The following is a 14,842-nucleotide window of genomic DNA, read 5'->3' on the forward strand; positions in this document are numbered from 1 at the left end:
ATACAAAGGTATACTACTTGTAAAAGTTATTATACCCTAAAGTGCCAGGTAGCCTGCAATTCAAAGGGGATTATTTGCAGTGTGTGTGGGAGTGTGTGTGCAAGTGTGCATCTGTCACTGAGTGTTAGACACTCAGGTAATTCATATAAGTTTCACATATGATATACTTCTGATTTGTACTGCTATCAGCACGGAGCTTTCCCATAGGGACACGTTATTGATAAGTCTTGGCACACTGCATAAAAACATGCAGACAAATCCACATGCTGTCCACACAAGCAGTTCCCTCAGTTGCTTACATTTATCTAGTACTGACACTGCAATGTAGCTTGAGAAGGATGCTGTATTCCGGTGTGTACTGCCCATCAGATGAGACATTAAACCAAGGTTTCATCCACGTGAACTGGTGGTAGCTCAGGTGAATGTAAAAGATCCCACAGCACTTACCAAAAAGAATAGGGGAAACTGTCCTACTGCCCTGCACAAATGTCTCCATAGTTGGTACAAATTAGACTTTGGGTCTCCATTGCTCGGTCAACAAAGCATATATAAAAATAAATTTAGAAAATCCATCTGACAAGAAGGATCCTATGAATGGTATTTTGGACTTTATGCCAGCTAGCCTTTAGAATTGTGGCTCACAACACCTGGGCATAGCCCTGAAAGTGTAATAGAGAGGGGAATACCATGCCATTCATACCCAGACACTTAACATAATTGGGTATTTGAGATAATGTAGTCATGCATTTGTTGCTTTGATTCTTATGATAGGACATTTACTGTACTGCCCAGAGATGTCCAGCGTGCTGGTAGTAGTATGTGACACCCTACATAATATGACTGTGCAGAAGCAGCAGCTTCATTCTGAATATATTTATGGATTACACCATTCACCAAACTCCCCGGTAGCAGTGAGCAACACTGACCACAGGAGGCAATACAGGTATAATCTATGCAAGCACCCCATAACACTCAAATGATGGAATGCATACAAAACTTTCAATGTGGTAACACCTAGTCAATAGCTACAGGATAAGTATGATGCATGTAGTATTCCCGTCAGACTATGCTGGTGAATGCATTGTTCAAGCCCACTGTGCATCAAATATTACCTTATTATAACACAAGAGGGAAGGTGCTTTAGGTCAGATTTTACATTGTTTGCACTAGGGACAGGGAACACAGTAACACCAGACTGTACACACACATTGGGTGGTGGGGGAATGCATCACTGAAATCACAGATAGAGCTGCATTTGGTAGCCTCACAAATTAAGATTATTTCTTTCTATGACAGTGAGCGGGTGGCACTGCATCACCTTGACCTGGTGTCACCCTTATGGCCTAAGGAGGAAGGCCATCACTCCACGGCAAGGATGGTATAGCACTCTGGGACATGGTTTTGGAGTGGTTGTTCATTGGTATCCTTAATGAGGAAGAGCATGCATTCTGAGATATCAAAACACAGCTGTTGAGCATTCCCCCTGTAAAGGCCCACATACATGGCCACCCTATATTTGGACCCAACTCCTGTCCACAAAAAAATGATGGCAATGTAGCCAGAAATGATGGCACTGGCAGGCCTATGCATAAAGGTACTTATTGATTGAAGCTGCTGCTTCTGTACAGTCATATTATGTAGGGTGTCACATACTACTACCATCATGCTGGACATCTCTGGTCATTACTGCCCCAACCCTAATCTATCCGACAACAAACTTAGCTCCCACTTCAATACCTTCTTCATTGAATCCATAGCTAAACTAACCATAACATTTCCTAATTACAACCCACCTAACTCTCTTTTCTCTCCACCCAACAACCCAAACAATAATCCCCCCAATTTCCATCTCAAACCTGTATCCACATCTTTTATAAAAAAGCTTCTCTCCAAGCTAAAGCCAGGATCTAACGCCCCAGACAACATTCCCCCTTCCTTCCTCAAACATGCAGCTGAAGGTATCACCCTTCCAATTAGTATTCTGATTAATAGAGCCTTAACTGAGTCATACGTACCCAAACTTTGGCGTTCAGCCTACATCCTACCACTTCTCAAAGGAGGCAAAAGCACCTCTATTTCTAACTTCCGCCCTATCGCCCTACTCTCTCCAATATCTAAAATTCTAGAAAAATGTGTCCACCACTAATTCTTACCCTATCTCATTCAAAATCACCTCCTTACACCCACCCAGCATGGCTTCTGTCCCGACCACAGTACCATAACTGCACTACTATCCCTCTTAGAAACTATCAATCAAGCTCGAGACACTGGACTCATTGTATCCACAGTACTGCTAGACCTTTCAAAAGCTTTTGACACCATCTCCCACACACACCTTCTTCATCATCTGGCTAATCTCAAACTCTCCCCAAACACTCTTTCCTGGTTCTCCAGTTACCTATCAGATAGATCTCAAGCAGTCAAATGGAAGAACTCATTCTCTTCCTTTTTGCCCACATCTACTGGTGTTCCTCAGGGATCCATCCTTGGACCCATGCTTTTCAATATCTTCATAAACAACCTTCACACCTTTATTCCTGACACCACAGTCATCCAATACGCAGATGACTCTACCTTGGTCTGCTCTGCCCCAAACCTTCCTGAACTCCAGACCAAAACCCAATTAGCCTTTACCACCACAGAGAAGTGGATGCACCAAAACCACCTTTCTCTCAACTCCAATAAATCTAAAATACTAATTTTTCTCCCATCCAAAGTTTCCTATCTGGACAAAAAACACATTCAATGTTCTCAGCCAAACTAACATTGCCATTGATGTGGTCCCCTCTGCAAAACTCCTTGGCATCATCATAGACGAACACCTCAAATTTGATCTTCACATACAACATAACATTAAGAAAACCCACCAAAAGCTAGGTATGCTATACAGGAACAATCACTTCCTTTCAAACTCCACTAGGCATACCCTGGCAACATCCTTCCTCCTACCTTCCCTTCTATACGGAGCCCCTCTCCTAACCAACTTGTCTGCTACCAACACCTCTAAGCTCGAAGCTTGCTATAATAAGATCTCTAAATTTGCCACCAAATCCAAAACATCAACTCACCACTGCCACAGCCTTCATTCTCTGAACTGGTTAGAACTCCCTAATCATCTAGACTATCTACAACTAACCACTGCTCACAAACTAATATTCTCCCCTAATAAATGCCCTGCCTTAAAGGACATCCTTCCTCCATACATCCCTAACAGATCACTGAGATCTGAAAACCAAAACCTAATCTTCATTAGGAAACCGAAACGACCAGCTGGCCAGCTTTTACTCTCCTTCTCACTAGGTAAAAAATGGAACTCTGCCTCCTTCACTTAGGACTATAACCAACACTGAATCCTTCAAAACTCAACTTTTTCTTCACCTATCCTCCAAATGGAAATGCTCCTGCTTTCACCCCACTTAAACTCCATAGGGACTCCTAACTAAGCACTCCTACTCTGATATACTCTCATACTTATTCTAATTTCTCAAAATACCTACAACTAACAGACTTTAAGTGACTGTAAGCATTAATTCAAAAAAAAAAAAAAAATAAATCTGCCATCAAGTTCTCTGCAATTCTCAAATGTATTAACCCTACTTGTTTCTATAAACTATATTGCATGCATTTTTACTTTGTAACCTTTATTTGCATTCTGTAACCTACATTGTATTATACTGTTCTTGTAGCTTTTATTCTGTAACGTATATTGTATTATACTGTTCTTGGAGCTTTTCTCCCCGAGCCTCCACTGAAAATGGGCACTTCTTGGCCCAGTGGACTTCCCCGGTAATCAAACTGAAATAAATAAATAAATAAATAAATATTGAGGCAGTGTGCATGCACCACCATATACCTCAGCTTATAACTTATTGTGCAGTGTCTATGTTCCAGGTCTACAGAGAGCTCACAGGTGAAGGCCAGCATCCTTATGCCATGGAAAACACTTGTCAGCTTCAATGCAGGTTATTTGACAGCAGACTGCACCACAAGACATTATTGCACATCTACTGAATTATCCCCAATTTTGTACAGACATCAGGAAGCAACTCTGATTGCTGATGCCATCAAATGCCCCTATATTGAAGGCCTACGATGGGGGTTCATATGAATGAAGTGGTGTGCACTTTAGCTGAAGCTGCTGTTTCATGCACAGGGAGAAAGCTGGTGAGGCGCTCAGCCACTAGAGATCCCTTCCTTATGCTGGTGGTATATGCTGTATCAGTACAACCACAGGCTGCTCAGCATATCTATCTGTACATACATCCTCTGTGGAGAGTAGAATTTCACAGAGGAGTGAGATGGATACAATTGTTACTTATTATGGTCTCAGACTTTACCACATGAACGTCTATCTTGGCATCCCTACTAAATTCTTCAGAATTGATGACATCAGCCCTTTGTTTAGCTGCAATTATTTATTTATTTATTTTTGGCTCTTCAACTTATAGTTGAGGGATGTGCTATATTGGAGAACTGCATATGGTAACATATAACCTGACTACAGTTGTCTGCCAAGTTGATTATGATACATATAGTATGTGTAGCACTTACATTCATAAACATTTGGTAAATATTGCTAACTTGGTTTATTCCCCTGGAGATATGGTTGGGATGATCTAGGCCCATGCTAGCATCTAGCCATATGTCTGCTATGAATACAGTAACATCTCCTCCTCCTACTGAGATGAGGACCTTCCCCGTTTACATAACACTGGAGAGCCATGAAGAGTTAGGTCCTGTACAATTGTACATGCCTTCTGTTTGTCACAGCTCAGTATACCAGTCATCAAACATCCACACGGGGACAAAGTGCACTTTTGCCCACTCACCACATAGATATTTTCATCACAGACTGCCAACCCTGACATTTTCAAAATTGCTGAATATCTCCTGCCTTTGTCTTTCCCACCTTGTGGATGTGGCACCTCCTGTTAAGATATAGGGAATTTATGCATACATACTGGTCAGCATATGTGTGAACATAATTAGAATGTGCCTGCACCACACCAAAACATTTTTCCAAGAATGCAGGCCCTGTGAGGGATGCTCCTGGGAAACACATGTTTTGGCAAGATTTTGCCTGTACAGGGATTTGATGACATGGCATGGTACAGTCCCCCCAAACACATTTTAGCTGCATGTGTACACAGTATTACAAGTAAGCAGTCAACAAAATCCAATTTAACATGCTGTTAGCATGTGGACCAATAAACATATTGTATTATGATGCTGCTGTGTGGCAGCTTTGACAGAGTGAAAGGTCTACACCTTACCAGCATAATCCTGCTACACACTGCTTGAAAATGTCTCAGGAACTCATTGCTTTCATTATCAAAATCTGCATAAAGATTGCAACCAATATGCTGCTAGGGCACCACATACCACTATTTTATACCATGACAGCACAATGCACAGGCAAATTAGGCATCATGTTATTTCAAACTCATGCTACAGAGCCTTTAATGTGGAGCAGGTGCGTGAAAGCCTTATACTTTTATGGAGTTCTAAGCACAAGAAGTGTACATCTGTGCACCATGTAGCACTAGGCTGCAGGCTGTCACATGGCTTATGACTTTTAAGCATAGGTGTATATTTGTTGCTTTCTTTTTGCATTTGGTATCCTGAAACAGGCAAATGGTTGGTAGTACCAAGAGGCATAGATATCCTAATGGAGCAAGAAGAGATGAACAAGTCTTTATCTTTTCACAGGGACTTCAAGCAGCGATTTCTTCATCATTGTGACTGTTCATACAAAACGATGAATGCCAGGGTTAACCTGAGCCAGAAAATAAGTAGAGCCACAGACATTCTGCAGTGTGCACAACAGTGCTGCCAGGGTTAACCTGAACTAGAAAATAAGTAGAGCCACAGACATTCCGTAGCGTGCACAACAGTGCTGCCAGGGTTAACCTGAGCCAGAAAATAAGTAGAGCCACAGGCATTCCGCAGCGTGCACAACAGTGCTGCTAGGGTTAACCTGAGCCAGAAAATAAGTAGAGCCACAGACATTCTGCAGCGTGCACAACAGTGCTGCCAGGGTTAACCTGAGCCAGAAAATAAGTAGAGCCACAGACATTCCGCAGCGTGCACAACAGTGCTGCCAGGGTTAACCTGAGCTAGAAAATAAGTAGAGCCACAGACATTCCGTAGCATGCACAACAGTGCTGCCAGGGTTAACCTGAGCCAGAAAATAAGTAGAGCCACAGACATTCCGCAGCGTGCACAACAGTGCTGCCAGGGTTAACCTGAGCCAGAAAATAAGTAGAGCCACAGACATTCCGCAGCGTGCACAACAGTGCTGCCAGGGTTAACCTGAGCCAGAAAATAAGTAGAGCCACACATTCTGCAGCATGCACAACAGTGCTGCCAGGGTTAACCTGAGCCAGAAAATAAGTAGAGCCACAGACATTCTGCAGCGTGCACAACAGTGCTGCCAGGGTTAACCTGAGCTGGAAAATAAGTAGAGCCACAGACATTCCGCAGAGTGCACAACTGTGCTGCCAGGGTTAACCTGAGCCATAAAATAAGTAGAGCCACAGACATTCCGCAGCGTGCACAACAGTGCTGCCAGGGTTAACCTGAGCCAGAAAATAAGTAGAGCCATAGGCATTCCGCAGCGTGCACAACAGTGCTGCCAGGGTTAACCTGAGCAAGAAAATAAGTAGAGGCACAGACATTCCGCAGCGTGCACAACAGTGCTGCCAGGGTTAACCTGAGCCAGAAAATAAGTAGAGCCACAGACATTCTGCAGCGTGCACAACAGTGCTGCTAGGGTTAACCTGAGCCAGAAAATAAGTAGAGCCACAGACATTCCGCAGCGTGCACAACAGTGCTGCCAGGGTTAACCTGAGCCAGAAAATAAGTAGAGCCACAGATATTCCGCAGCATGCACAACAGTGCTGCCAGGGTTAACCTGAGCCAGAAAATAAGTAGAGCCACACATTCTGCAGCATGCACAACAGTGCAGACGCCAGTTTTAGTGACCTTAGTCATTTCTAGCCAGAAGTGCTGCAGGACTGGGAAGACAAGACAACATTCACAGGTGCAGTGCAATTTTTAAGAGCTACTTGTTACTTGCCTTGGTACAATTTTTGTAATTTTATTGAGTCTTTTTTTATTTTTCGGCTTAGTAAGAGAAATAGGAGATGCATCTTAACAGCCTGGAGTGTCACAGGAGTCAGGAAAGACTTGTAGCAAAGATGGGAGTCTTATTGCGGAGGGGTGGGGGAATTCACATCATTTCAGTGGCATTGTGTACTTATAATGACTATCATTTTGTCTGCACCATGCAGGTCTAACTGAGTAAGAGGAAGAGGAGGCCAAGGTAGGTCCACTGACTCATGCCTGTGTCATGTCAAGTAAGGAGTAATAACCTGGGGATATGGCTGTCTTGTGAAGGAGAGGTGAAAACTCTTCTCAGGTGGGTGGTCATATCCCACCCCTGCTGACCAAACAGTTAGAGCAGTTGCGGAGGAGGTGGTGGTCTCATGTTTCAACACCAAAGAAGGTCTCCTACAGCAGATAGCAGATTCACTGAAGCAGTGAACCTTGACCATAAGGCTACCAAACAGAGACTCAGCATATATTATCACCGCCCTGAAGCCACTAGGTTCTCTGTAAATTGCCCTCTGAGTTACACATGTATCACAGCTCCCCATCCTATCCCCTGGTTTGTGTATTCCTATTCTAGTGTGTCATGTCCCATATGTTGTGTGTCCATCCCTTCTCATCATTATCTATCCATTTTCTGTATGTATGCACTCCTCCCTTGTCAACTCAACACTATCCACAGAAAACCACCCATCTGTCTGTACTGTTTTATGTTTGCCTCTCTGCTCCTGCCATCTGTCTGTACTGTTTTATGTTTGCCTCTCTGCTCCTGCCATCTGTCTGTACTGTTTTATGTTTGCCTCTATGCTCCTGCCATCTGTCTGTACTGTTTTATGTTTGCCTCTCTGCTCCTGCCATCTGTCTGTACTGTTTTATGTTTGCTTCTCTGCTCCTGCCATTTGTCTATACTGTTTTATGTTTGCCTCTCTGCTCCTGCCATTTGTCTGTACTGTTTTATGTTTGCCTCTCTGCTCCTGCCATCTGTCTGCACTGTTTTATGTTTGCCTCTCTGCTCCTGCCATCTGTCTGTACTGTTTTATGTTTGCCTCTCTGCTCCTGCCATCTGTCTGTACTGTTTTATCTTTGCCTCTCTGCTCCTGCCATCTGTCTGTACTGTTTAATGTTTGCCTCTCTGCTCCTGCCATCTGTCTGTACTGTTTTATGTTTGCCTCTCTGCTCCTGCCATCTGTCTGTACTGTTTTATGTTTGCCTCTCTGCTCCTGCCATCTGTCTGTACTGTTTTATGTTTGCCTCTCTGCTCCTGCCATCTGTCTGTACTGTTTTATGTTTGCCTCTCTGCTCCTGCCATCTGTCTGTACTGTTTTATGTTTGCCTCTCTGCTCCTGCCATCTGTTTGTACTGTTTTATGTTTGCCTCTCTGCTCCTGCCATCTGTCTGTACTGTTTTATGTTTGCCTCTCTGTTCCTGCAAACTATCTTACTCCCTCTTTCCTTCCCCGTTATCCCATTGTTTACCTTACTCATCTCTCTTCTCTCTCTTTCTCTGTTACTAAGGGAAAGCGGATTGTATCTCCATAAAAACATAAAAAATGTACCCTACTGTCCTGCCCACCCATTTTGTACTCTCCTATGCTTTTGCATTATCCCCCCTGCTCACCTTTCTACCTTTTGTGACTGGATTATATATTCCCTTTCCACTCTATTGTTAGGTTAACAGTTATGTCCATTTTCATTTGGCCATCAAAGGCTGATTACTCTGATTGCAAAGTAATGGTATCAAGCTGCACACTATGCTGCTTCCTATGACAGTGCACTGCCTGACTCAGCTAGCTTTTCTTCTTTAGCAGCATAGGTGGTGCAGTGGTGCAGTGGTTAGTATTGTTGCCTCACAGCAAGAGGTTTTCTGATTTGATTCTCAGCTGAGGTGCCTTCTGTGCCAAATCGCAGGCCTTCTCTGCATTTGCATGGGTTTTCTCCCACATTCCAAAGACATGTGTCTGGAGTGTTTCTCACTGAACCTCTGCTGAAAATGGGCTCTGTCCCAGGCAGACTTTCCTGGTAAAGAAATGTTAACTAAACATCTTACAGATCCTTCTCATATTACCAATACTGTAGCTATGCTACCATGAGACTTCATTAAGTGCTACTGTGAAGGTTCATGGTATGGTAGTTCTAGTCACTTGCCCAATTGCCTCTTTCAAGATCCACACTATTTCTTGCAACCTTTCTGATTTAGCACTTTGATTGCCATATCTGAGCTAAGCTGATAAATGCTATTGTTAAGGTACGCATGTGTAATTAGCCTTAATTAAGCTTCATTATCTCATTTTCCTGTGCAGCAAACTTCTATGAATAGTATCCTATAACTAAAAATGTATTTAAGAAGGCATGGGATATCTCAAAATGAAATGAAGACCTGCGACTGGAAATCTGCACTGTCTAGAGAAGAAGATAGTCCAGAAACTGAGATTTGTACAATGACTTAAAATGAAGTTCAGTTGGTCTAATACAAAGTACAGATGTGTTTGCCTGAGTGAAAGGTTAAAAGTTCAAAACAGTGATAATTTAAGGATTTATGTCATGATAAGCGCTGTCATTGGGGGGTAAGTGTGTGACTTGATGGCAGAAATAAATGGGAGCTGAGTAAGAGGATGCTTCACAATGGTAGTGACAGTGAAGGAAATATGCCTTCTTACAGTGGCAGGCGCACTCAGATAGATAGTATAACCTATAGAAGCCCTTTACTTGTATAACTTTATATTGTTATAGTTGTATGTTCAACATCTATGTTATTCCACTGTCCTTCACTGTTTATCCTCTGCAGACTTCATAATAGATATTTTGTCTGCTTTGTCTCTTTATATGTCTAAAAAGCTTTCCATTTGTAAAATCTGTTATGAAAACTTTGATCTATGATATTAAAATCTATACAAAAAACAGGATTATGTTTTTAGACAGAAGCACACCTGCACTGTGCCACAATGGGGGGCTTCAGTATCTATAACCCTTTACGTATTCTACTCTGTCTCAGAAATCATACAACCACAGTTAAAATGATGGGCCTGGTTCTTGAGCCTGTTTGACTTTGAAGTCACACTCACTGAAGAGATTCCAATATTCACTTTTCATCTTCGTCCATGTGACATGGCAAGGTTTTGATCACTAAGCTTCTTCAAGGAACACTGACTGAATCTACTGTCACTATTCGTACCTGAGCTGGTCACCATTTCTTTAATTTGAGCTTTTCCTTTTTTGATTTAACTACTCACTTTTGAATTGACTGTTTCATACACCTGCTCTTAAAGTTTGCTGATTTATTGTGCTATCAAGATGCTATTTTTCTCTACCCCAATTGTAAATAACAGAGTTATTTTTTTTATTTTGATTTAATTTGCTTCACTGAAAAACATATTGCCTATGTGATGAGCATTTCTGTGTTGTTTTCACTGTTCATCTACTGTTCCATATTACCCATTTGTTATTAGTTATTTGGGTCACTTTCTTGGAAGATGAAGTTAGTCAGCACAGTGGCTAGGTGGTAAGAAACCTACCAGACAGCTCCAGGATCAAGGTTCACTCTTAAATTCTGGTCACAGTCTGTGTACACTCAGCATGCTTTGCTTATGTCTTGGATTTTCTTAGAGTAATCTGAATTCCTACCATCTTATTAAAGCATGCTGGTTGGTTGGCTACTCTAAATTGTTAGTATACACATGTATATATCTTACTTACCCTAGCTCTTGTAACCTGCATATGCTGAAAAGTTCTATGGACTAACCCACATACCTGAATAAGAAATGTTAAATACATCCTATCCCCTAACCTTCTCTACTTGCCTATAGCCTACCTTTGTAGTTATCCTTAAAGTGTAATATATTGTTTTATGGGGTCTATATTAGATCAGTGAATGCTTAAAAAAGTGAACGCTGATTGATCGACCTTATGTAAGCGAAAGCTTACAATCTCGAACTGTCAGATCAGCGATTTTTTTCCTAGGGAAAAAAATTGCTGATCCAAAACACATACACACAAAACAAGCACACCAAACAAACAGAAATCCACACACATACACCTAAAATCTGACACCTAACCCTACACTAAACTATGCGCACACCACTAACTATCCACTTACCTTAACCCAAACCCTAACCCTAAGGTCCGTCACTATCGCACACTCACCTCACCCACTCCCTAACCCTCACTCACCTAAACCCGCCCTAACACTCACGTCCACACAATGGCACACATACCTAACCTGAGCCCTAACTCACCTAACCCACCCTAACACTCACATCCACACAATCGCACACTTACCTGAATCCGACCCGTACCTTTCCACCACAGCACTGAAAATACCGAAGCAACAGAAACGGACAACCAAATTCTTTCCCTAGGAAAAAAATTGAGTTTCTGTTGCTTCGATATTTTTTAACTTTCGCTAAAATAAGGTCGATCAATCAGCATTCGCTTGTTTAAGCGTTCGCTGATCTAATATAGACCCTGTTTTATGCATGCTCATTAGGTAGATTTAGACTAATGAAAATGTTTCAGTCACTAATGGTATTTACAGAGTAAGACCAACCTGAAACATCTATAGACTATATCGCTAGGGTTTTATGTACAAGTATAGCCATTAAAAATGTAAACAGTTCCGCTAAGGCTTCAAAATCTGTAAATATACTTCATAGAAATTAAAAACATTTGTAATTAGTGTCTGAAGACTAGGTCATAAATGTACCATTTGTAACCTTACCTGTCTTCTGGTTTGCAAGAGCAGTCACCAAGGCTTGGTCTATGTCACAGGAAATGCCAGCTGACATTGCTAGGTCAAACACACTCAGGGTTATCTGCATAAGAATATAACATTAAAATAAAAAATGCATTCTGGGAGTTAATTTATAACATGTATACTCCTCTACCTCTATTTGATCTTTTCATAAAATGCTAATTTGTAGTTTCAGACAAGATGAATTCTTTATTAACAGAAATGGAATTTTACAAGAATTCTTCTTCATATTATTATTATTATTATAAATAATCATAATCACAATGTCATATGAATTGAGGCTTCTGAAAATCTTGATGACAGCAAAATATTTCTTCTGAGTTAGCACCAAGAATCTGTCATTAACACTGGATTGCTTGCAAAAAAAGCTAAACTTCTATCTCACCTTTGGTGTATCTGTATTTTGGAAGTAATGCGGAGCTCGTTTGTTTATTTAGTTGCTTTTCAGAGAGGCATTTTACCTCACCACAGCCACATTTCCACACTGTTTTCCATCCTGTTCTTTAGCATGCTTATTTCTATTTTTCTATCATAATGTTACTGCTGGATTTGACTGTTATCCCTAAGCCCACTGCCATTATATATATCAATTACCTGATTCAGAGACTGACCGTGTTAAAAACAACACTTAGATGGTCACTTTTTTGTACACAGATACCAAATACCAGTCTAATATCTTTTAGATGACTGTATATGAAAACACTGGAAAATCTATTAGATAAGTCCTGTGGTCTACAGCAGGTAGATCCAGATGCCTCACCAGCGAAAATGTATTTTTAACTTTCAGTCTAAGGATGATGGCTTCTGCCACTGTCTGCATTTTCTCTTTGAAATGCAAGTTCCTTTAAAAGATTAGCAGAAAGATCACTTTGAAATGTGGGAAGCAGTTTTATGTGCATATTTTCAAAGTATGTTTAACTTCAAAGTTTTTATGTTTCTGATAACATATCATGTCAATTACTATTTACATAAACTTAAATGTGTGCAATATTTATTATCCCGTGAGACAAAAATTCTTATTTAAAGTGTGATTTTAGCAGTGTTACAGGCAATGAAGTTGTTTCATATATGAATGAGATGAAAGGTTTTAGCACTTGCACTGAGTAAATACAGTTTGGATTTTTCCTCTCAAGACACGTTTTTTCTTCATTGACAATGAAACAGTTAACAGCTGAGCTAAAAGTGAATCTCAGTAGCTTTATACTCTTGGTATGCATTATAAAGAAGTTCTTGGCAGAACTATTTTGGGAAACAATTGGCAGGGCTTTAGGATGGCAATGAGAGTCAGATGCTATGTATTTGTGGCAAGATGAGTGTGTGTATAAACACAAACAATTTGCCAATCATTCTTATTAACTTTACACTCCAGGAAGGTGAAGGAAGATTGCTGAATGCTAAGTGGAGGAAATGAAGGAAAATGTGTTTTCGAATATAAAATATATTAAATACATTTGATGGTAAAAGCTGTGTCTACCTGTTAGCTGTGCTGATGGGTAGATCTGACATATTTATTTCTACTGGGGAAGTCATGCCATAGCCTGTCATTGAAGAGTACATACAACATGAGTAGTTTAGTTTTTGAAGTATGAAACTTAAAAGCTTTGTACCCCTATACTTTGGTAGTAGGGCACAATACATATTAATGCTATGTGAGCCCCTATACTTTGGCAGTACAGCACAATGCAAATTTTTGCTATGAAGCCCTATACTTTGGTAGTAGGGCACAATACCAATTAATTGACATATCTTGTTAGGGGTGATGTGCAAGACTATGGTGTGGAGTTTCAGCATTAAGTCATTTTAGGTCAGCAGGCTGTGCATTAGATTGTCTCTAAGCTAGCTGGGGCTGTGGTTCCTTGATCCACTTCACTGTCTATTGGCAATGGATTGCCAGTGAGCTGAAAGGGTCGATGGTGCACTGATCCACTCTACAGCTCAATAAATATTGTCAACAGCAACAAATAAGTGAAATAAGATAAAAATAAATCACTGTAAATAAGTGAAGTTTGGCCCTAAGAGTATGTACAAAATATGCAGAGTTGCTGTGGGCTATGGCTTACACCATCATCTTACAAATAATGTTCACAATAACAGGTGGAAAACAGAGTTATGGATATTGGCTTCTGAGGCTCTTCCCCCACCTCAGTCTGAGGTCATTGCCTTATAGTGCTAGCTTACACGTTAGCAGTAATTTATACTAAAGAACTGCATCAACACACACACACACACACACAGGCCAGAATGACCTTCCAGTGTCACAAACCTTTCTTACATTTTGGTAATTGCTGCATCAAGCTAGATCTGATCTAGCACACCACTTCCAGGGAAAAGCCAACTAAAAAACAGAAACCAGTGCAAGTATTAGCTGAACAATCTTTCCTTGTTTTCAGAAGTGAATGCTAAACACCAACAGGAAGCAGTACCCAGATCAGTAAATACATTACTAAGCAACCATATGATTTTCAAGTTCAATAAATAGAAATCTTTGCAAAAAAAATAGAAGTACAGTTTGATGGATTAAATATGCAGACAAGATGCTGTTTCACAAACAAAAAAATATAAAATACATGGTTTAAAAAGGATATTAATTATAGGGCAACATAAACTATTCAGTTCACTAGTTCCTATTTAACTTTTTGCTAAAAGAATTACTAGACTGTGTCTAACACTGTGCAAGAAGGGCAAAATATACCAGCTAAAGCAAGCATATATTACTGAGTATAGCATTTATGATACAACTAAACTAACATTGTTCAAAATGCCTCCTCTGAGCTAGGCTTTCAGGAAGAGGGTTACACCACCTGACATCTGGAGGGATATTTTCAGGACAGCTCATTAGTGAGACCTATACCACTAGTATAATGACATCCAAACAGATCCACCTTTAAAAGTTTATGTCACTGTCCTTGCTCTGTCACTCAGCATTTAAACTGCTGTCAATAAACCTAAGCTGAGTGATGAACTGTCTTAAAAGAAAAATCAACCT

The 14,842-nt window shown here is 40.7% G+C and overlaps 1 protein-coding gene across 2 annotated transcripts in view; it reads right to left on the minus strand.

Moving 5' to 3' along the window:
* Positions 1-14,842, minus strand: part of NCKAP1L (NCK associated protein 1 like) — a 1,498,172-nt gene that overhangs the window by 203,936 nt on the left and 1,279,394 nt on the right. For both annotated transcript variants that reach the window (XM_044083976.1, XM_044083975.1), the window contains one exon: positions 11,824-11,917. In XM_044083976.1, the coding sequence (XP_043939911.1) occupies positions 11,824-11,917 (94 nt within the window). The remainder of the gene's footprint in view (positions 1-11,823; positions 11,918-14,842) is intronic.

The sequence above is a fragment of the Protopterus annectens genome, chromosome 9.part0 (genome assembly GCF_019279795.1).
Source record: "Protopterus annectens isolate FY-2018-M chromosome 9.part0, PAN1.0, whole genome shotgun sequence".
Taxonomy (NCBI): Eukaryota; Metazoa; Chordata; order Ceratodontiformes; family Protopteridae; genus Protopterus; species Protopterus annectens.